Source organism: Hyperoodon ampullatus (genome assembly GCF_949752795.1).
Source record: "Hyperoodon ampullatus genome assembly, chromosome: 2".
In the NCBI taxonomy this organism is placed as follows: domain Eukaryota; kingdom Metazoa; phylum Chordata; class Mammalia; order Artiodactyla; family Ziphiidae; genus Hyperoodon; species Hyperoodon ampullatus.
This window is the reverse complement of record NC_136915.1, coordinates 58592566-58615201: the sequence shown is the minus strand read 5'-3', so window position 1 is coordinate 58615201 and position 22636 is coordinate 58592566. Positions and strand designations below refer to the sequence as shown.

Below are 22636 nucleotides of genomic sequence, written 5' to 3'. Positions count from 1 at the left end.
AATGGTCAAAAAGCACATGGAAAGATACTTGACATCACTAGTCATCATAGAAATGCAAATCAAAACCACAGTGTGATCTTTACTTCATACTCAGTAGGATGGCTAGAATCAAAAAGTCAGATGACAGGGCTTCCCTGGTGGCGCAGTGGTTGAGAGTCTGCCTGCCAATGCAGGAGACACGGGTTCGTGCCCTGGTCTGGGAGGATCCCACGTGCTGCGGAGCAACTGGGCCCGTGAGCCACCACTACTGAGCCTGCGCCCCGCAACGAGAGAGGCCGCGATAGTGAGAGGCCCGCGCACCGCGATGAGGAGTGGCCCCCGCTCGCCGCAGCTAGAGAAAGCCCTCGTGCAGAGGCGAAGATCCAACACAGCCAAAAATAAATAAAATTAATTAATTAATTAAAAAAAAAAAGTCAGATGACATGTGTTGGCAAGGATTTCAAGAAATCTTAATACTACTAATAGGAATGTAAAATGGTCCTGCCACTTTGGAAAACAGTCTGGTAGTAATTCAGGTGTTTAAACATACTGTTATCATATGACCTCACAATTCTACATCTAGATATATACACCCAAGAGAAATTAAGATATATTTCCAACCCAGAAACTTGTACATGAATGTTTATATCAGTATTATTCATAATAGCCAAAAAGTGGGAACAACCCAAATGTCCATCAGTGGACAGATGGCTAAACAAAATGTGGTATATTCATACAGTAGAATATTATTCAAACACAAAAAGGAATGAAGTACTGATGCATGCAACAACATGGATGAATCTTGAAACCATTATGCTAAATGAAACAAGCCAATCAAAATACCACACACTATGTGATGCCACTCACATGAAAGTCCAGAATAAGGAAATCTATAGAGACATGGAATACCTAAGTGGTTGCCTAGGACTGGGAGGAAGACAAGGGTTAGGGAGTCAGAGTTAAAGGATACAGAGTTTCTTCTTGAGGTGATAAAAAATTTCTAAGATTAACTGTGGTGATGGTTACTCATATTTGTGAATACACTCAAAACCACTGACTTGTACACTTTAAAAGCTATTTAAAAAGATAATTATGCAGATTGTGTGTAATTTTATGCCAATTTTAAATTTTGCAAAATTTGCAAATGAATATAAAATGGAAAGATTCCTTAAAAACTTACATTTTACCAAGAGACAAACAAAAATGAAAATTGGAAGGTATTAAAAAATTAATATGAGTAATTTAAAAATCTTTCTTCAAAGATAATTCCAGGCTCAGATGGTTTCACGATATATGCCAAACACATAAGGACAGAAACAGAACAAAAGAAATGGGTATACTCCAGAACTCATGTTATGAGGCTAGAAATATCTTGATATCAAAATCTGACTACAACAGGGGCTTCCCTGGTGGCGCAGTGGTTAAGAGTCCGCCTGCTGATGCAGGGGACACGGGTTCATGCCCCGGTCTGGGAAGATCCCGCATGCCGCGGAGCGGCGAGGCCCGTGAGCCATGGCTGCTGAGCCTGCGCGTCCGGATCCTGTGCTCCGCAATGGGAGAGGCCGCAGTGGTGAGAGGCCCACGTACCGAAAAAAAAAAAATCTGACTACAACAGTATGAGAAAGAAATATTACAAGTCAATCTCTCCAAACATAGATAGAGAAATCCTCAATAAAATGTTAACAAAATTCAATAACAATAAAAAGAGATAATAGATCATGAGGAGCTGCATTTATACCAAGAAATTAAGATTGGTTTAACATTTAAAAATCCATTAGTGTAATTCACCACATTCATATATAGCTTAAAGGAAAAAAGCATATGATCATCTCAATACATAAAGTGTTTGATATCAAAGATTAAAATTTTATTCATGATTTAAAATGTTATGAAACTGACAATCACAAGGACTTCCTTAATCTGATTTATAAAAGCCTACAGCACTGATCGTATTTAATGGTAAAGCATTCCTGAGAAGGATCCACTTCTAGCCAACATTCTTGGAAGTCTTAGCCGTTTCAGTATGGCAAGAAAAAGAAATGAAAAATGTAAGCATTGGAAAGAAAGAAACGAAACATTGAATATTTGTAAATGACACAATTATCTACATATAAAATTTTAAATCACCTATTAATAATTATCAAATTAATAAGAGTTTAGCAAGGTTATTGGATGTCAAAAAAACAACCAAGAACAATTATATTTTTATATACCAGCAACACACATTTCAAAAATTACATATTTTTCTAATGATACCATTTATAATAGCACTAAAATGTATTAAGTACTTGTGGATAAATATAACAAAGATGCACATACCTACACTGTAAAAACTATAAAGTTTTACTGGGAGACATTAAACAAGACCCAAACAAATGGAGAGATAGAACATGTTTATGCATAGAAAGAGTCAGTATTGTAAGTATATCAGTTATACCCAAATTTTGATTTATAGATTCTTTGCAATTTCAGTCAAAATCTCAGGTTTTTTTTTTCATTGTATTTTTTTCAGGAACTTGTCACGGTAAGTCTAAAATTTACATAAAGCTGCTGAAGCTGGGCTTCCCTGGTGGCGCAGTGGTTGAGAGTCCGCCTGCCGATGCAGGGGACATGGGTTCGTGCCCCGGTCCGGGAGGATCCCACATGCCGCAGAGCGGCTGGGCCCGTGAGCCATGGCCGCTGAGCCTGTGCGTCCAGAGCCTGTGCTCCGCAATGGGAGAGGCCACAGCAGTGAGAGGCCCGCATACCACAAAACAAACAAACAAACAAACAACCAAAAATCTGCTGAAGCTTAGGCATAACCGAGATACTCTTGAATAAGAACTTTGTGGAAAGACTTGCTCTCCTAGATACCAAGTTTTATATAAAGTGTAACATTAACAAAGGTATAGACAGCCTACAAGTGATTCAGGCACATATAAACACTTGTTTTATAATAAATGTGCACTAGAGAGTAATGGGGAAATAACAGGATTTTCAAAAATTCTTGTTGAGACAATTGGGTATTCACATGGAATAACAATATATTGGCTTCCTTCCTCATACTATACACAGAACTCAATTCCGGGTATATTATAGATCTAAACATGAAAAGCAAAAATATCTTCATAATTTCAGGATTGGGAATGGTTTCTTGGATGAGACATCTAAGGTGTAAACCATAAAGGAAAACATGATAAATTTGACTATGCGAAGATGAAGAACTTCTATTCATTAAAAGTTACTACAAGGAAAATTCAGCCATAGAGTGAAAGAAGACATTTTCAACACATAAAACAGAAAGGGTTCATAGTCAGAACATTTAATGAACTCTATCATCAATTTTAAAAAAGATGGAACTCAACAGAAAGGTGTACAAAGGACTTGTATGGGATATTTTCCTTCAAATAAAAGGAAGTCAAGATGGGAATAAGCACATGAAACGAAGTTCAATTTCATGAAAATTAAAGTCAAAATGAGATACATGTGTACCTATACCCATACTGGTTTAAATTTCTAAATCTGGCAGTGCTAGTTGTTGATGAGAATGTAGAGTAACAGCAACTGTCACAATGCTGGCAATCTTGAAAATTTTTACAATCAACTTGGGAAACAGTTTGGTGTTATCTAATCAGGTTGACTCATCAATTCCACACCTATATATCCCCTACAGAAATACATTTTCATGTTTAACAGTATGCTTTCACATTAATGTTTATTGAAACAGTTTTCATGATGGCCAAAAACTGGGAAACAATTCAATGTCTGTTAAAAGTAAAAGGGAGGGCTTCCCTGGTGGCGCAGTGGTTGAGAGTCCGCCTGCCGATGCAGGGGAGGAGGGTTCGCTCCGCGACGGGAGAGACCACGGCAGTGAGAAGCCCGCATACCGCAATTAAAAAAAAAAAAAGTAAAAGGGATAAATAAAATATGATATACTAATCCAACAGACTACAGTCACCAATAAATGAATGAACGATTATACATGCAACAACATGGAGAGATACATAAAAGCATACTGTTGAACAAAAGATGTCAGATAATTCCATTATAATATATGGCTATTTATATAAATTTTAAAAACAGGCAAAACTAAATTACGTTGATAAACTTGGTAAATATCAATACTAAGTGCTAACCAAAATCTGGAGCAACCAGAACTCTCATACTTTGTTGGTGGGAACCACTTGGGAAAACCTTTCAGCAGTATCTACCATATGTGAACATAGAAATAATCCAATAACCAGGAATTTCACACAGGTATACACCCAACATAAATTCATACAGTATAGTCAGCAAAACACATGTACAACCATCTTCTTAGTGGCATCATTTGTTTTTGTTTTTTAAAATTTATTTATTTATTTTTGGCTGCGTTGTGTCTTCATTGCTGCACGTAGGCTTTCTCTAGTTGTGGCGAGTGGGGACTACTCTTTGTTGCGGTGTGCAGGCTTCTCATTGCGGTGGCTTCTCTTGTTGCGAAGCACAGGCTCTAGGTGCGAGGGCTTCAGTAGTTATGGCACATGGGCTTAGTAGTTGTGGCTCACGGGCTGTAGAGCTCAGGCTCAGTAGTTGTGGCGCATGGGCTTAGTTGCTCGGCAGCATGTGGGATCTTCCTGGACCAGGGCTCGAACCCATGTCCCCTGCATTGGCAGGTGGATTCTTAACCACTGCACCACCAGGGAAGCCCAGTGGCATCATTTGTAATAGCCAAAAATTTGGAAACTACAGAAATGTCCATGAACAATAAAATAGATATATAAATTGTGGTATATTCACACAATGGAATATTGTACAACAATGAAAATGAACCATCTACAGCTATAGTTAACAATATGAAGGGCTCTCACAAATATAACATTGAAAAAAAGAAACCAGATACCAGGGGTATGTGCTTCATGATTCCATCAAAGTGGAGTTCAAAAGCAGGCAAAACTAATCCATGGAGTCAGTATAATCATTACCTTTGGTGGGAGATAGTGACTCTTATGGAAGGAACTTCTGAGATTCTGGTAATTTTCTATTTCTAAATCTGAATGCTAGGTACCTGGGTGTCTTCTGTTTATGAAAATTTATTAAGGTATGCATTTATATGTGCACATCTCTATGTATATTTTACTTCAATATAAGTAGTAAAAAGTAAATGCTATTGTTTAGGAATGCATACTTAATAAAACTTTAAAAAGAAGAAAGAAAATAATCACCAAAATCAAGTTAATGATATTCACTGGGGAGGAGGGAGAGGCAGTAAATCAGAAGAAGCAAAAGCCAGGGGAGCTGCTTGTGATCTAGGAGGGGCAAAGTCTCCTAGAGGTTCTATCAATGTTCTAATTTTTTACTTTAGTTATGATTATAAGAACATTTGCTTTGTATTATTTAACTCTATGGTTATGTTTTAATTATATTTCTGTATGTGTTAAATTTCATAATTAAAAATTAGCCAAAAACAAATAAGCCAAAAATGTGTAATAACTTGGCTAATGTTTATTAATAAAATGTTAAATGAAAAGTTGTGGTTTTTAAAGCTTATACATAAAAAATTAAATATACCAAAATATTAACCATCTGAATGAATTATCTTTCTACATTTTTGAATTTTCTCAAAATTAGTATATATTTCTTATATATAGGTAAAACATGAATAAGACTTTTTAAAAAGTGTATGCCTCAGTTAAGAAATTTTTTAAGCATAAAATCTTTTATCATTCAATTTTTCATGTTTGTCCTATCCTACAAACATTATATTTATCTTTTTTCTACTATTTTTATCTGTGTATTTTAGGACCTATTATTCAGAAGCCCTGTCTTTTTTACTTATTTTATTTTAAATAACTATTTTCTACAGGTGACTGATATACATGGAGTTGATGTTACTCCCAGACCTCTTTACCATCCAGATCCATATACTGGTACAGCAAAGCCAAATAAACTATTGACATCACAAGAAGGATCACGTACATCAGACTTTATAGCTTCCTATAGCCTTTATCAGAATACAATAAATCCTAGTATGTTAGGGCAGTTTACAAGGTAGTGTATACTATTCTATGATTCTTTTTTTATATCTTATGTATTTTCATTTAAGTCACATACGTAACTTAGATGTCAGTTGTCCCCAGTCTCCCAGCTCAGCTCTCTGATCCTAACGTGCCACCTCTGTGTTCCTCTCATGTTTTAACTAGATGTAGAGCTTGCATGTCAAGTGTTCCCCTACACTTACACCAAAACATTTGTGAAAAAATATACAGATTTTACTCAAGATTTCCTGAGGAACCAAAAGATGCAACCTAGCATCACAGACGTATTTCTTCAGTTTTCTTCAGTTTCTTTTATGCTGCAGTTTAGGAGCTTTCCTTTTTTCCCCTCCCTATTCTTCCATACAAATCCTTGTTCTCCTAGGGTTTGATTTCTCTCTTGTTTTATAACTTTTTTTGGTAAATGACATGTTTTGCATTTACATATATAGATACTTATATAATTGAAATTTTTTAGTGCTTCCAATAGAGAAATTCAGTCTTTGCCATAATAAAACAATACTCCTAAAACAATCTAAAGATTATGGGGAAATACTTTAGTGTGTAACTTTCAATCTGATAAATTAAAAGTTCCAGATGTTAACTAAGCACAAAATTTTAGGAGAAAATATGCTGCTCTAGAGTCTGCCTCCAAATTAGCATACAGAAGCCATGGGAGTTCTCTGAAAACAAAGGATATTCCAGTAAACTGAACCCAACCTTTTGGAGGGCAGTTGGAACTATAAATAGAAAGGAAAAAAGTATGTAATATCATGGAGTAATGTTAAGTTTCTATGTTTAAAGGAAATTATTTTTGGATTCTTCAGTGTATTGATTTCCCACGAAGTATATAAATTTTATTTTAAATTAAGTCTTGAGAGGACATTTATCAAATTGAATAAATTGCATTTAATATAGGATTTGAAAAATGAGCAGAAACCTGGTGAAAAATGAAGGGTAGAATATTCCAGGCTGAGGCCCTGAGGTAAGAGAGCTCCATAAGTCTGAGAAACTTAAAAAAAAAAGTGGGGGGAGAGAATATTGATAATGAAGATAAGATGGAGAGTCTCAGTAGGTAGGCTGTGTTTTGGATTTTTATCCTAAACATACTGTTGAGAATCCGTTGAAGGTCTTTAGGCATAGGTTTGACATGTTTTATTTCTAAAATATGACTTTTTACTTAAAGAACATTAAAAATCAACCCAATATTTAAAGAACTAGTTTATTTTTATCAACTTTGCTCATATGATTACAGTATATTTGATTTCTCAATCTGATAATATTTTCATTTATACATTTAATTGCCCATAAGGACATCTAAATAAATAATGTTGTTATTCACTATTAAAGGTCAGTTTTAGGAAGCAGTACAGTTTCTAAGTCAAGTACATCCACTACTGAATCAATGGTAGAAGACCTAGAAGAACCATCCTTTAAACGGGAAATGTTGGCTAGTTTTACAGGTAATGAAAATCCAATCTTTTATTTCAGTAACAGTTCATTATTTCTTTAGCAAATATGCTCATTATTTTTTGGGTGCTTGAGATAGAAGAACTATGGTAATCATTCCCAAATGCTGGCCTGTGCAGTAGCTACATGAGAATTACCAGGGTAATGTTTATATATTTTTAAAAATTCTCAAGGGACTTTTTTTTTTTTTTTTGGCGGTACGCGGGCCTCTCACTGTTGTGGCCTCTCCCATTGTGGAGCACAGGCTCCAGACGCGTGGGCTCAGCGGCCATGGCGCATGGGCCCAGCCGCTCTGTGGCATGTGGGATCTTCCTGGACCGGGGCACAAACCCATGTCCCCTGCATCGGCAGGCGAACTCTTAACCACTGCGCCACCAGGTAAGCCCTCAAGTGACTTTCTTGCACCACCAGCCTCAGTAATCACAGACCCGGTTTTTTTTTTTTTAATTAAAAAAAATTTATTTATTGATTTATTTATTTTTGGTTGCATTGAGTCTTCGTTGCTGTGTGAGGGTTTTCTCTAGTTGTCGCGAGCAGGGGCTACTCTTCATTGCGGTGCGTGGGCTTCTCATTTCTGTGGCTTCTCTTGTTGTGGAGCACGGGCTCTAGGTGTGTGGGCTCTAGACCACGGGCTCAGTAGTTGTGGCACGTGGGCTTAGTTGCTCCCTGGCATGTGGGATTTTCCCGGACCAGGGCTTGAACCTGTGTCCCCTGCATTGGCAGGTGGATTCTTAACCACTGCACCACCAGGGAAGTCCTACAGACCCTCTTTTAAAAGAGCTCAGCTTCTAACTCAGGAGACAAACAATTGTGATATACACTGTGATCAGTGCCATATTAAGACATATGCAGAATGTGATGGGAGTACTTACAAAGAAAAAATTAACTACTGTGAAGTGGAAAACAAAAAATGAGAGAACTTTCATAGAGAACATTATTGACTTTTGAATTTGGTTTCTAAAGATAATTAGTAATTTGTCAGGAGAACAAAAGGAGAGGCCCATTCCAGGCAGAGGATAAAACATGAGGTAATGCAAAGTATTATGCAAGTAAAGTTAAAAGAATGAGGAAATAATGGTTGACAAAAAGTTCTGGAAGAAGTGGGTACTTCCTTGAGGGTCAGGATGGCTTTTCCTCTAAGATGATAATGAGGATTAGTGAAAATATTAATAAGGTTGGAAAAGTGCTTGATGGACTCTTCTTTTTGGTGTTAGCATATGTAACAGAATGCTTCTGACAAGTAACAGAATACCCAACTACCATTTTTCCCACATTAAAAGAAGTTAAAGGTAGATAGCTTTTGGCTTTGCTTTTGTGGCTTAATTGTGTCAGAATCTGGATTGGAAACTCTGCTCTTCTCTTTTCGTAAGCCTTTTCTTCTTGTTTCTTGCCTCATGGTCTCATGATATGTGCCCCAGCTCTGGGTATTATATCCACGTTAAAAGCAGAAAGAAGGAGAAAGGCAGTAGCACCAGTCACATCTCCCTCATTTATCAGGAAAGTAAACGTTTTCCCAGAAGGTTTCCTTTTTCCTGTATATTTCTGTTTTTATCTCAGTGACCAGAACTGTGTCACATTGACACCACTAGCTTCAAGAGCGGCTGGAAAAGCCAAATATTTTATTTCTCAGCCTGTATTAATGGAAAGAGGCCAGGGAAGGGAGAAAGGCTTAGCAATGAAAACTTAAGCAATTAGCAATGTCTGTTGTAGGAAGACGCCCGTCCTCTCAGGAGGGGACAAAGAATTGAATTATTGTCATAAGCTCCCCCAGCAGTCTCTACATATATTCTTGCCACCCTCCAATTTGTTTTTCCAAACTGTATGCAGAACTGAACCTGCTCTCCTTCTTGGATGGGACACGAACACAGCCAAAATTCAGATTGGGACTTGAATCCACAGGATGGGACTTGAACCCATGGAATGGGACTCAAGCCCAGCCACACCTCAGACTGGGACTTGAACCTACAGTCCCTGACTTAGGAGGGGACTCAAATCCACTGTCTTTTAATTGAAGCTGCTCACCTGGTGTCAGGACTTACTCAAGCTCAGGTTCTTGTTTCTCCTTACAGAAAGAATTCAGCATGAGGCAAAGCGATAGGCAAAGAGTGAGTTTATTAGCATAGGATACTTGGGAGGGCTACAAGAGGGCAGGCAAGGGGGCACAGCCCTGAGAACAAAGAGGGTTACATCTTTATAATCAAAGAAGAAGTGGGGTGGGAAGAGAAGACCACCTTCTTTCTCAGTTTTGGGTAGACGTCAAGACTTAAATCATTAGTTCCTCCTTTGACCCTGTATGGTCTAATGGGGACAGTCATGACGCTATTTAAATATGTATATTAGCAGAAGGGTGTTGCCATATACTAATATATGGTAATTCATCTCAGGTTTTGGTATAATGTCCCCTTTCACCTACTTTCCTTCCTTTTTCACCTATATTTCTGTCTTGCAGAAATGCTACTCTTCAAGGACTACTAACTCCCTGACTTCATGTAACAAGATTCAGACCGCATATCTATTGTGTTTTAACAATGAGGGTTTGTGGCTTGAGTGTGCCTGGTGCTTGGATGCACCTGGTCTTTCATCAAGGTAGTGTAGGTTGTTGCTAGGTTACTAGATTCTTTTCTTGAGTGGTCAATAGTTTACAACAGTCTCCCCAAACTCCCTTAATATTCCCTTTCTATCTTTAATCCCCTAGTGGGATTTCTAAGCCAACAAATTATCCTACTGTATCCCTATTAGAATGATCTTTCAAAGAACACAATCTAATCACATTCTCCCTGCTTAAAGCCCTCCAATGGATTTGCACTCCTCTTAAGATAAAGAAGAAAATATTTATGTAATGATTTGCCTTGAGGTCTACCTCTATTTGTCTACATCAAAAACAAACAAACAAACAAACGTAACAAAACTTCACCTCCAGAAGCCTTGAAGAATAATATAGATGTTTATATCGTCTTGGCCTGCTGGTGAATTCTAACTACAAAGTCAGGTCTCTAAACTGAGTCACACCCAAACAATTCTACCTCTACCACCTGGTATATTACTATTTCTCAGTCTTGACTGCACATTAACATAATCTGGTATACCTTTTATTTTTTATTTTTATTTCTGGCTGCATTGGGTCTTCGTTGCTGCACGTGGGCTTTCTCTAGTTGTAGCGAGCAGGGCTATTCTTAGTTGCAGTGCGTGGGCTTCTCATTGCTGTGGCTTCTCGTTGCAGAGCACGCGCATGGCACCTAGTCGTGGTAGTCGTGGCATACAAGCTCAGTAGTTGTGGCTTGCAGGCTGTAGAGCACAGGCTCATTAGTTGTGGTGCATGAGCTTAGTTGCTCTGCGTCATGTGGGATCTTCCTGGACCAGGGCTCGAACCCATGTCCACTGCATTGGCAGGCGGATTCTTTTTTTTTAAAAACATCTTTATTGGGGTATAATTGCTTTACAGTGTTGTGTTAGTTTCTGCAGTGTAACAAAGTGAATCAGCTATATGAATACGTATATCCTCATATCACCTCCTTCTTGCATCTCCCTCCCACCCTCCTTATCCCACCCCTCTAGGTGGTCACAAAGCACCAAGCTGATCTCCCTGTTCCATGCGGCTGCTTCCCACTAGCAATCTATTTTACATTTGGTAGTGTATGTATGTCAGTGCTACTGTCTTACTTCGTCCCAGCTTACCCTTCCCCCTCCCCGTGTCCTCAAGTCCATTCTCTACTTCTGTGTCTTTTTTCCTGTCCTGGCAGGCGGATTTTTAACTACTGCGCCACCAGGGAAGTCCCCTATTAGGTTCTATCTACTGTAAGATCATTCATTTTTATAATTAGCATATCTGTGCCATAATGCTACTTTAAGGTATATGTAACTAAACCATAGATGAAGATCTGGTGGTCTTAAAGAAAGGAAGTTTAGAGAATCAAGAACCAAAATTTAGGGGCTTCCCTGGTGGTGCAGTGGTTGAGAGTCCGCCTGCCAGTGCAGGGGACACGGGTTCGTGCCCTGGTCCGGGAAGATCCCACATGCCGCGGAGTGGCTAGGCCCGTGAGCCATGGCCGCTGAGCCTGCGCGTCCGGAGAGGCCTGCGTACCACAAAAAAAAAAAAAAAAAAAGAAACAAAATTTCTAGTCTCAAAACTGCCAGTATTCCTATGTGACCTTAAACTTCTCACTTAGCCTCTCTGTTTCTCATTTTCTTCACTGATAAAACGAAAAGTTTGAACTAGATATATCTCCAGTTGTGTCCATATGGGTAATTCATTTACTTTTTCACTTACCTTATTTCTACCTTAGCTAGATTTAGTTATATAAATCATCTCTCCCTCATATTTTAAATTTATTGCATAAATAATAAAAATTAAAGAACATTTTTAAAAAGAAGAATCATCCAATACTATAAAGGATTAGCAATTAAAAATTTTACTTCCTCAGCTTCTCCATATGCATAAGTATTTTAATTGTTATAACCATAGCATGGGTTTTGTCCTGCATTATTCTGTCACTTTACATTTTATCACAAACATTTTCATATGTTTTTAATGTCATATTTAATTACTAGTTAATATTCATAGATGAGTATACTATTATTTAGCCATTCCAAGTGTTGATGATTGGTTTGTGAAATTAGTAGCTTGTATATTTTTTAGGTTATAAAGAGACTGTTTTTCTCAGGCTTTGGGCCTTCTTAAGGAGACTGAGCCTTAATCTCTGGAAAGTGTATACCCTTAAGTCTTGTTTTCCTAAAGCTTTTCAAGCTTTACCCATGTCAAAGCCTCATGGATCCCTGCTTCACATGCTGTTTTTAACAGAAAACATTGAACTCTGACCTATATACTGTGTCTTGGCTCTTTATTACCCATACAACCAAGTCCAAACTCTCTATCCCTGACACTCCATCCTCAGTGAAATTTTTCAAGAATCTTGGACTTCTGACAAGACTACAGGCTTGAGGCTAACCCTTTTCAATGTATGTTTTACATGGATATTGAGCCTCTTTTTCTCCTATATTTAACCACAACTTTCACTGGAGAGTCTTTTTAGCTCTTGGTGAAGATGATTAGAGGTGGGCTGTAATCTAAATCAAAAGTCAACCAATAAGAAGGACAAACAGAATAAAAGACTGTTGTAGATATAGACTAGAAATTAGCTTCAGGGCTTGGAGAAGGATTGCATATTATCTGGGAAATACACTTGCCCATATGTCTCTTGAGTTGTATCAATAGTTTTTCACCCCAATCTCCCTGTTAATATTATAGGATAGATGTAATGGGATGCCCTTGTAGTCATGACTACACATCTGAGATTGGAGTAGGCTTGATATATCAGCAACAGAGATGGTTTATGAGCCATAGGATCCAGTTTGGCTTCAGAGGGATTAAATAGACTACATCTCACAACATGACCTTTTCCTTGACCATGTAATGCCACCTGCAATGTATGACTCGTCATGGTATTTTGATGAAATGAAAATTAAAAATAACAATTAGTAAATGATTTTTATTAAGTCATGTATTTTAGATTTACGAGTTATTAGGGCAACACCTGGAAAAATTGTAACAAAAGAAGACCTGGAGAAGACTATAGAGATAATACTCACAGAGACAGAAACGATGAACTTTTTTAACCTACCAACAGTCATGGTTTCTGTAGAATCTGAAGAAGCTGAGAAAGTAAGGTATGTATTGTTCAGTTGTTTACATTGCTTTTGTAATTTAAATGCTAAATCAGAGGCCCTTATCCTTGTTTCTCTCTTTGGGGATTTCTGGATAAACACTGGTGGTATATGTGCCTGGTGAAATCGTATATAAAGTTACATATGTGCCTCATGAAATTACATGTAAAGTGTTTATGCTGTATGTTTTTCCTAGAAGAGGAACCATAGCTTTACCATATTCTTTAAAAAGTAGGTGAGCTACTAAGTTATATAATAAAAGAAATAAAGGAAGCTTCTAAGTCTCAGTATAGGTTTTAATGATTTTTTCTTTTATGCATATATGAATTATTTTCAAGTTAAAAAGAAATCACTGCCATTTTTTATATTTAAAACTTAAAAGGGAAAATATGTTATGGGGAAATGACTGAATTTACTATTGAGAGTAGATTTTCCATTTCTCTTTATTAATGAATATAAATGGATCATTAGTTTTTGCCTCATGTTATTTTGAAACTCTCTTGTTAGGCACATACACATTAAGGATTGTTATGTCTTTTTGGATACTTGACCCCTTTATCATTATGTAATGCCCCTCTTTATCTCTGATAATTTTCCTTGCTCTGAAGTCTGCTCTGTCTGAAATTAATACAGCTACATAAATATATTATTAATATAGTTGTTCAGATTAGTTTCTTCAAGTATAATTTGAACATGATTTATAGTACTAAAAAATTCATCACTAAAATAATTTTATGGTATTATTTTTATTCAGATATAAAATCTTGCAAAATTGTTTAGACTATATAATATAGTACAATTAGATCTCAAATAGCATACTTTTTTTTTGTTTTAACATCTTTATTGGAGTATAATTGTTTTACAATGGTGTATTAGTTTCTGCTTTATAACTCAAACAGCATAATTTTAAAGCTCATGAGACATAAGGGAAAGCTCCCAGGACCAGAAAAAGGAAAGGAAAAGAATAACAATGGGATAGATAAGTGATCTGAAATCATAGAGGGAGAGATTCTAGAAGCAAATGTTAATATTAGCACATGGATCTAGAGTCCACTAGTAAGTCTTGGGTCCCCCACAAATTGAGACAGCTGAAGAAGAGATTCTTATGTTAAACCAAGACCCTTACAAGGATCTCAGTTATCTCAAGTGGTCCCAGGTCAGTAGGGTCTCCTAGCTACTATCATAAGCAAATACAAATTTTCTCTGGAGGAAAGCGTATCCCATTTAAACTCTTAAGATTCATTCAGTTTGAGTTTAGTAAAAATACACCAAACCAATAAAGAAGTCATTATGAATGAGAATTTTAAAAATAACAAATCCTAGATCTAGATCCTGAGGACCATGGGTAATGATATTATCTAATATAAAGTATAAAATATATGTGAAATATTTAAATAAAAGATAGAGTTAAAACATCATTAACACTAAGAAACTATCAAAATGATTACTTATAATGCAAAATATTTAAAGAGAATTTTAAAATAAAGTATGTTTATATAATTGTTAAAATTAAAAAGTAAATATTGATTTAATCTTTGATATTAAATATTGATTTAATCTTTGATATTAAATAGATATTGATAATAGTCTAAAGGTCTAACATATACCTAATCAGTTCCAAAAGGGCAGAATAGAAAGAATGGACGAGAGTTACTATTCAAGGAGAGTAAGTAATTCCCCAAACTATTGAAAAACACCATTCCACAGAAATAGGAATAAATAAAAAGAAAGCCACACACACACAAACGGGACACATTGTACTCATACTCCAAAATACCAAATATTAAAAGAAGATTTTAAAAACAGAAGGAAAAAAAAATAAAGAACACATCATCTACAGAGAAACAAACCAATAGCATTATTAGGGATAAAGAGTGTGGTTTCATAATGATAGGAAGGTATAATAATTCTAAACTTGAAACTCCTAATAAAATAACCTCTTAATATATAAAGCAAAAATTGGAAACTTGATAAGTATCTTATTAAAGTAAGAGGTATGAATATACCTCTCTTAATTATTGATAAGTCAATCAGATAAAATTAGTATAGTTATAGAAAATTTGAGCAAATACATAATTTAATGGTCATATATAGAACTCTGAATTTAACAGTTAGAGGATACACACTCTTCTCAAGCACACATGGAACATTTACAAAAATCATCCATGTACAAGGCCATGAAGCAAGGTTTCAAAAATTTCAAAGTAGTGTCAGACAAACTAATTTCTCTGACCACAGTGGAATGAAGTTAAAAATTAATTACATAAATCTCAACTAAAACATAGATACATATTCACATATGTTTTTGGAAGTTAAAAAGCACATTTTGTAAATTCCTCATGAACCAAAGAAGAAATCATAATGGAAATCAAAGAAATACTCAGAACAAAACAATTATGAAAATAATACATACTGCGGGATGACACAAAAGTAGTACTTTGAGGGAAATTTATAACTTTATAATCAAAATTCATAAAGCCTATGTGGAGATAATGCTAGGATATTATTGGTGGGTACCGAAAGTTGTAGGGATGTTGGGGGATATAGTGTAAAAGAGTCCTTTGGAGGTGGTTTAATGCAGTTTTTCCCTAAGAAGTGTCTTAAACTTTCATTTCAATTTTTGGTGCAATCCACATTAAAGAAGGTAATTTTAAGAAAAAGCATAATATCAATAGAAAAAGATATGTGTGGTAAAGATTAATTTTTATTAATAAGTTGAGTATATATTACTTTTTATAGCCGGAGAAACAAGAACTATGAGACTCTTTGTCGAAATAGATTAGGCAATGACTTATATGTAGAAAGGATGATGCAGACTATTAATGGAGCACCAAAGAATAAACACGTTCAATGTGACAAAATCATGAAGGAAGACAAAGGTAATTTATGTTTTATTCTGCTTGCTAAATTACCATATTTTAATATATATTCTTTGAGTCTGTCAATTAACAAATCAATACTACAGTATATAAGGCAAAAATATAAATGATTTGACCAAATCACAACAATAACTGGGTGCTGTGATCTACAGCTTTCAGAATTTGACAATTAAGTTACAAGTAATAAATACAGATTTAGAAGGTTTGAATAACATAATTATCTTGATTTTTATACAAACTATATCATAGAACTTTGAATCCTTCAAATATTTATGAAACATTTATAGAAACTGATTGTTACTGTAACAAAGCATATCGACCATAACTAATACAATTTAAAACAGGCCAAGCACTATTTTAGGCTTTTCACATACAGGCATACCTGGGAGATATTGCAGGTTCGGTTCCAGACCACTCCAGGTAAGTGAATATCGCAATAAAGCTAGTCACGTGAATTTTTAAAATGTCCCAGCACATATAATATACTATAGTCTATTAAGTGTACAATAGCATTATATCTAAAAAACTAATGTATATGCATTAATTTAAAATACTTTATTGCTAAAAAAATGCTAACCATCATAGAGCCTTCAGTGAGTCATAATCTTTTTGTTATAGAGCATCTTGCCTTGATGTTGATGGCTGCTGACTGAACAGGGTGGTGGTTGCTGAAGATTGGGGTGGATGTAGAAAATTTTTAAAATAAGACAACAATGAAGTTTGCTACATTGATTGACTCTTCCTTTCATGAGTGATTTCTCTGTAGCATGTAATGCTGTTTGATAGCATTTTACTCATAGTAGAACTTCTTTCAAAATTGGACTCAGTCCTCTCAAACCCTGCCACTGCCTTGTCAACTAAGTTTATTTAATATTCTAAATCCTTTGATGTCATTTCAACAATCTTTACAGCATCTTCACCAAGAGTAAATTTCATCTCAAGAAACCACTTTCTTTGCTCATCCATAAGAAGCAGATTGCAGCAATTCATTCAGGCTCTACTTCTAATCCTAGTTCTCTTGCTATTTCTACCACATCTGTAGTTATTTCTACTAAAGTCTTGAACCCCTTAAAGTCATCCATGAGGGTTGGAATCAACTTCTTCCTAACTCCTGTTAATGTTTATATTTTGACCTCTTTCTATGAATCACGGATGTTCTTAATGGCATCTAGAATGATGAGTCCTTTCTAGAAGGTTTTCAAATTATTTTGCCCAGATCCATCACAGGAATCACTATCTATGACAGCTATAGCCTTCCAAAATGTATTTCTTAAATAATAAGACTTGAAAGTTAAAATGACTCCTTGATCCATGGGCTGCAGAATGGATATTGTGTTAGTAGGCATGAAAATAACATGAATCTCATGGTACATCTCCATCAGAGTTCTTGGGTGACCAGGTGCATTGTCAATGAGCAGTCATATTTTGAAAAGAATGTTTTTTTCTGTGTAGTAGATCTCAACAGTAGATTTATCATAATTATTAAGGGCTCTAGTATTTTCAGAATGGTAAATGAGCATTGGCTGCAACTCAAAGTCATCAGCTGCATTAGCTCCTAACTGAAAAGAGAGTCAGCCTGTCCTTTGAATCTTTGAAGCCAGAGATTGACTTCTCCTCTCTAGCTGTAACAATCCTGGATGGTGTCTTCTTCCAATACAAGGCTGTTTCATCTATATTGAAAATCTGTTGTTTAGCATAGCCACCTTTATGAATTATCTTAAGTAGGTCTTCTGGTTAACTTGCTATAGCTTCAACATCAGCTTATGCTGCTTCACCTTGCACTATTATGTTATGGAGATGGCTTCTTTCCTTAAACATCATGAACCAACCTCTGCTAGCTTCAGACACTTCTTCTGCAGCTTCCTCACCTCTCTCAGCCTTCATAGAATTGAAGGGAGTTAGGGTCTTGTTCTGGATTAGGCTTTGGCTTAAGGGAATGTTGTGGCTGGTTTTCATCTTCTACCCAGACCACTAAAACTTCCTCCTATCAGCAATAAGGCTGTTTTGCTTTCTTATCACTCGTGTTCACTAGAGTAGCACTTTTAATTTCCTTCAAGAACTTTTCCTTTTCATTCACAATTTGGCTGTTTGGTGCAAGAGGCCTAGCTTTGGGCCTCTCAGCTTTCAACATGCCTTCCTCATGGAACTTAATCATTTCTAGTTTTTGATTTAGAGTGAGATGTGTTATTCTTTCTTTCTCTTGAACACTTAGAGACCATTATAAGGTTATTAATTGGCCTAATTTCAATATTGTCATTTCTGAGGAGCTGGGGAGGCTTGAGGAGAAGGAGAGAGATGGGGGATGAGTCAGTCAGTGGAGCAGTTGGAACATAAACTACATTTATAGAATAAGTTCACTGTCTTATATTGACATGGTTCATGTTACCCCCAAACAATTACAATACTAACATCAAAGATCACTGATCACACCTCACCATAACAAATATAATAATGAAAAAGTTAAATACTGCAAGAATTATCAAAATGTGACATAGAGACATGAGGTGAGCAAATGCTGTTGGAAAAATGGCACCGACAGACTTGTTCAATGCAGGGTTGCCACAAACCTTCAATTTGGAAAAAATGCAATATCTGAAAAGAGCAGTAAATGAGGTATGCCTGTATATTAACTGATTTAATTCTCACAGCAACCCTATGAGGTAGGAGCTCTTACTAGTCCTCATTTTTTTTGGGGGGGCCACACCCCCATGGCTTGCAGGATCTTAGTTCCCCAACCAGGGATTGAACCTGGGCCATGGCAGTGAAAGTACCAAGTCCTAACCACTGGACCACCAGGGAACTCCCTATTCCTCATTTTATGGAAGAAGAAACAGGCAAAGAGATGTTAGCTAATTTGCCCAAGGTCACTCAGTTACTATGGTGGACAATGATACTCCCAGACAGTCTGGTTCTTGAACCTGTTCTCTTAACTACTACACTTACTATCTTTCAATGTTTATAAATTCACAACTCTGAGGACACTGCATTGCCAAACTTCTGAATGCTGTGGCCAAAAAGGTAATTAGAAGAAAGGTTATAATCTTAATGGCCTTTGTTACTCAGCAAAACCATAAGCTAATTCTTTAAAAAGATTAAAATAGACAAACTTCTAAGCAGGTGCTAAATCAAGAAAAGAGAAACTTACAATTAGTAAGAAAGCTTTGTGGCATCTTTACTTGCTCTTGTCCCACTCCCCTCCCCAGTAGAGTAGTGGTCTTAAAGGTAGAAGCCTGCCTTCCCAGTGTGAGACCCTGGCCCTTGGTTCCACAGGGAACAGAACAGACCTTATTCTCAAAGAATTTGGTTTGTATGTTTTAACCTGTCTAGGGGCTACCTGGAGGATTGACATAAGGCATTTGTGTTTTTTTGCCTAACCCAGAACTCTCTCAGGTGATAAGCATAATGCATTCTTCAAAAAACTGTAAGGCAGATGAACAACTCACTGCTACCTGAGGCAAAATAATGCAACTGAGTCAAACAAGAGACACACTGAAAGCCTGGAAGAAAAAACTGGGAGAGACTTTCTTTGGAAAATTAAGGTATTGAAAAAGGCTTGCATATACAGAGGAATTCAGAAAGTCATGCACATGCTTAGGGCAGGATGCATGCTCAGAAAAGACCTGAAAAGATCCTAAACTTTCACCTCTGGCTGATCTCTAGGCTCAGTACAAGCAGGAAGCGAAAGCTGTGGTATAGTTTTAAGCAGCCTGTGTAAGCATTGAAGGAATTCCCCAACATGGAGCCCATCTGCAAAGACTGGGAGGGTTTTTTTCCCCTTTTTTTCTTTTTTTCCTTTCTTTCTTTCCTTTTTTTCTTCTGAGTGGGAAGAAACCCAAGTGTTCAAGGAAATCTCTGTCAGGACACTAACTGACCAAAAGCTAAAAAACAAACACTTATGAGATGATATGTGACAAAAAATACAGACTTTACAAAAGTAGTTTAGCAAAATCACTTAGCAAACAAACAACTACCACTCACAGCAAACTATGATATCAAATCCTGAGGAAGAGAGTGATTTCCAGAAATACCACATATTATATTCAAAATGTTTAATTGTCAAAAAAAAAAAATTGCAAAGAATACAGAGGAAAAAGAAGGTATGGCTCTTTCAAAGAAGAAATGAACAGAAACTCTCCCTGAGGAAGTATAGACATTAAACTTACTAGGCAAAGGTTTTAGATCAATTGTATTAAAAAAAAAAAAGAGAGAGAAAAAAAAGCTAAAGGAAGCTATGGACAAAGAGATAAAATAAACCAAGAGAATGGTGTGTGAACAAATAAAAAATATCAATAAAGATAGAAATTATAAAAAGGAAAAAAACATAAATTCTGGAGTTAAAAGTACAATAACTGAAATGGAAAAACTCCCTAGAGTTTTCAGTAGCACATCTGAGCAGGCAAAAGAAAGAATCACCAGTTTTTAATAATAGGTCAGTTGAAATAATCCAGTCTGAGAAGCAGAAAGAAAAAATAATGAAGAAAAATGAACAGAGCCTAAAGGACCTGTGGGACTCCATCAAGTCACCAACATACATATAATGGAAATTTCAGAAAGAGGGAAGAAGAAAGAGATAAAGGGGCACAAAGAAAAGTTGAAGAAGTAGTGACCTAAATATTCCCAAATTTGATAAAAGACATAAATCTGCACCTCCGAGAAGCTAAATGAACTCCAAGAAAGATAAAAATAAAGAGATCCACACTGAGACATATTATAATCAAACAGTTGAAATACAAAGAGAAAATCTTGAAAGCAGCAAGAGAAAAGTAACTCATCATTTACAAAGGATCATCAATCAGATTACACTCAATTTTCAGCAGAAACCTGGAGGCTGGAAGCCAGTGGGATGATATACTTAAAGCACCAAAAGAAAAAACTGTCAACCAGGAATTCTATTTTCTTCAAATAATCCTCATGAAGGAGAAATTTAATTAAATAATTAAAACTGAATATATCCTCATGAAGGAGAAATTAAGATGTTCCTAGATAACTAAAAGCTAAGGGAATTCAGCACTAGTAGAACTGCCTTACAAGAAATGCTAACAGGAGTCCCTTCAGGCAGAAATGAAAGGATACTAGACAGTAACTCGAAGGCATATGAAGAAATAAAGAACACTGGTAAAGGTAACTACATAAGTCAATACAAAAGCCAATATTGTAATTTTGGTTTGAAACTTCTATTTTTTTTGCAATATGATTTAAAATAAATGCATTGAACAATAATTCTAAATCTATGCTAATGGGCATACAAAGCATAATTTGTGACAACATCAACTTAAAGTGGGTGGGATTTAGCTGTATAGGAGCAGTTTTTGTATATAATTGAAGTAAGGTAGTATTACTTCAAAATAGAATGTTAAAATTTTAAGAAATTAATTTTAATTCCCAAGGCAGTCACCAAGAAATAACTTAAAAATTACAGAAAAAAAGTTAGAGAGGAATAAAAATGATGCAGTATAAAAAAGATCAATTAAACATTAAAGAAAATGGTCATGGAGGATTTGAAGAACAAGAAAATTTAAGACATAAAGAAGACAGATTAAAAATGGCAGAAGCCCTTCCTAAACAGTAATTACTTTAAATAAATGGATTAAATACTCCAATTAAAGAGCAAAGGTTGGTAGGGTGGATTAAACAAAGATAACAAACATCAAAAAAACTGGAAGAAAAAAACCCATGATCCATCTATATGTTCTCTAACAAGAGACTCACTATTTTTTCCAGTTTTATTGAGAAATAATTGACATACATTAATGTATAAGTACAGCATGATGGTTTGATTTACCTATATTGTGAAAAGATTACCACAATAGGTTTAATTAACATCCATCATCTCATATAGATAAAATAAAAAGAAAAGTTGCAGAATATAAGATCAGCACACAAAATTCAGTTGTATTTCTATATATTACCTATGAACAATCCAAAAAGGAAATTAAGAAAGTAATTGTGTTTATAATAGCATCCTAAATAATAAAATACCTAGGAATAAATTTAACCAAGGAGACGAAAGACTTGTACACTGACACCTATAAAACATTGCTGAAAAGAATTAAAGGAGACCTAAGTAAATGGGAAATACATTCTGTGTTTATGGGTTGAAAGACTTAATGTTATTAAGATGTGAATACCACCCAAAATAATCCCAAAGACTATTTTGCAACAATACAAAAAAAGTCATCCTAAAATTTATATGGAATATCAAAGTATCCCCAAGTAGCCAAAACAATCTTGAAAAAGAAAAAAGTTAGAGAGCTCATACTTCCTGATTTGAAAACTTGCTATAAATTTATAGTGATCAAAATGGGTGGTACTAGCACAAAGATGGATATATAGACCAAAAGAATAGAATAGAGATCCCAGAAATAAACCCTCATATATATGGTTAAATGACTTTTGATAAAGGTGCCAAGACCATTAAATAGAGGTAAATAGTATTTTAAGCAACTGGTGCTGGGACAACTAGATAGCCACATGCAAAAGAATAAACTTGGATTCATATCATATACAAAAATTAACTCAAAGTGGATCAACGATTTAAGTGTAAGAGCCAAAATTATAAAACTCTTAGAAAAAAATTGGGGTAAATATTTTTGCCCTTTGCCTTGGTAATAGATTCTTAGATATGACACTAGAAGCATGGTGAACAAAAGAAAAAAA

The 22636-nt window shown here is 35.7% G+C and overlaps 1 protein-coding gene across 1 annotated transcript in view; it reads left to right on the top strand.

Moving 5' to 3' along the window:
• The window catches only part of DNAI4 (dynein axonemal intermediate chain 4), a gene marked incomplete at both ends in the record, with an annotated part of 115728 nt that overhangs the window by 16401 nt on the left and 76691 nt on the right, over positions 1–22636 (top strand). Inside the window, 4 exon segments of the mRNA XM_079721049.1 lie at positions 5801–5985; positions 7320–7432; positions 12947–13103; positions 15840–15979. Of these exon segments, the coding sequence (XP_079577175.1) occupies positions 5801–5985; positions 7320–7432; positions 12947–13103; positions 15840–15979 (595 nt within the window).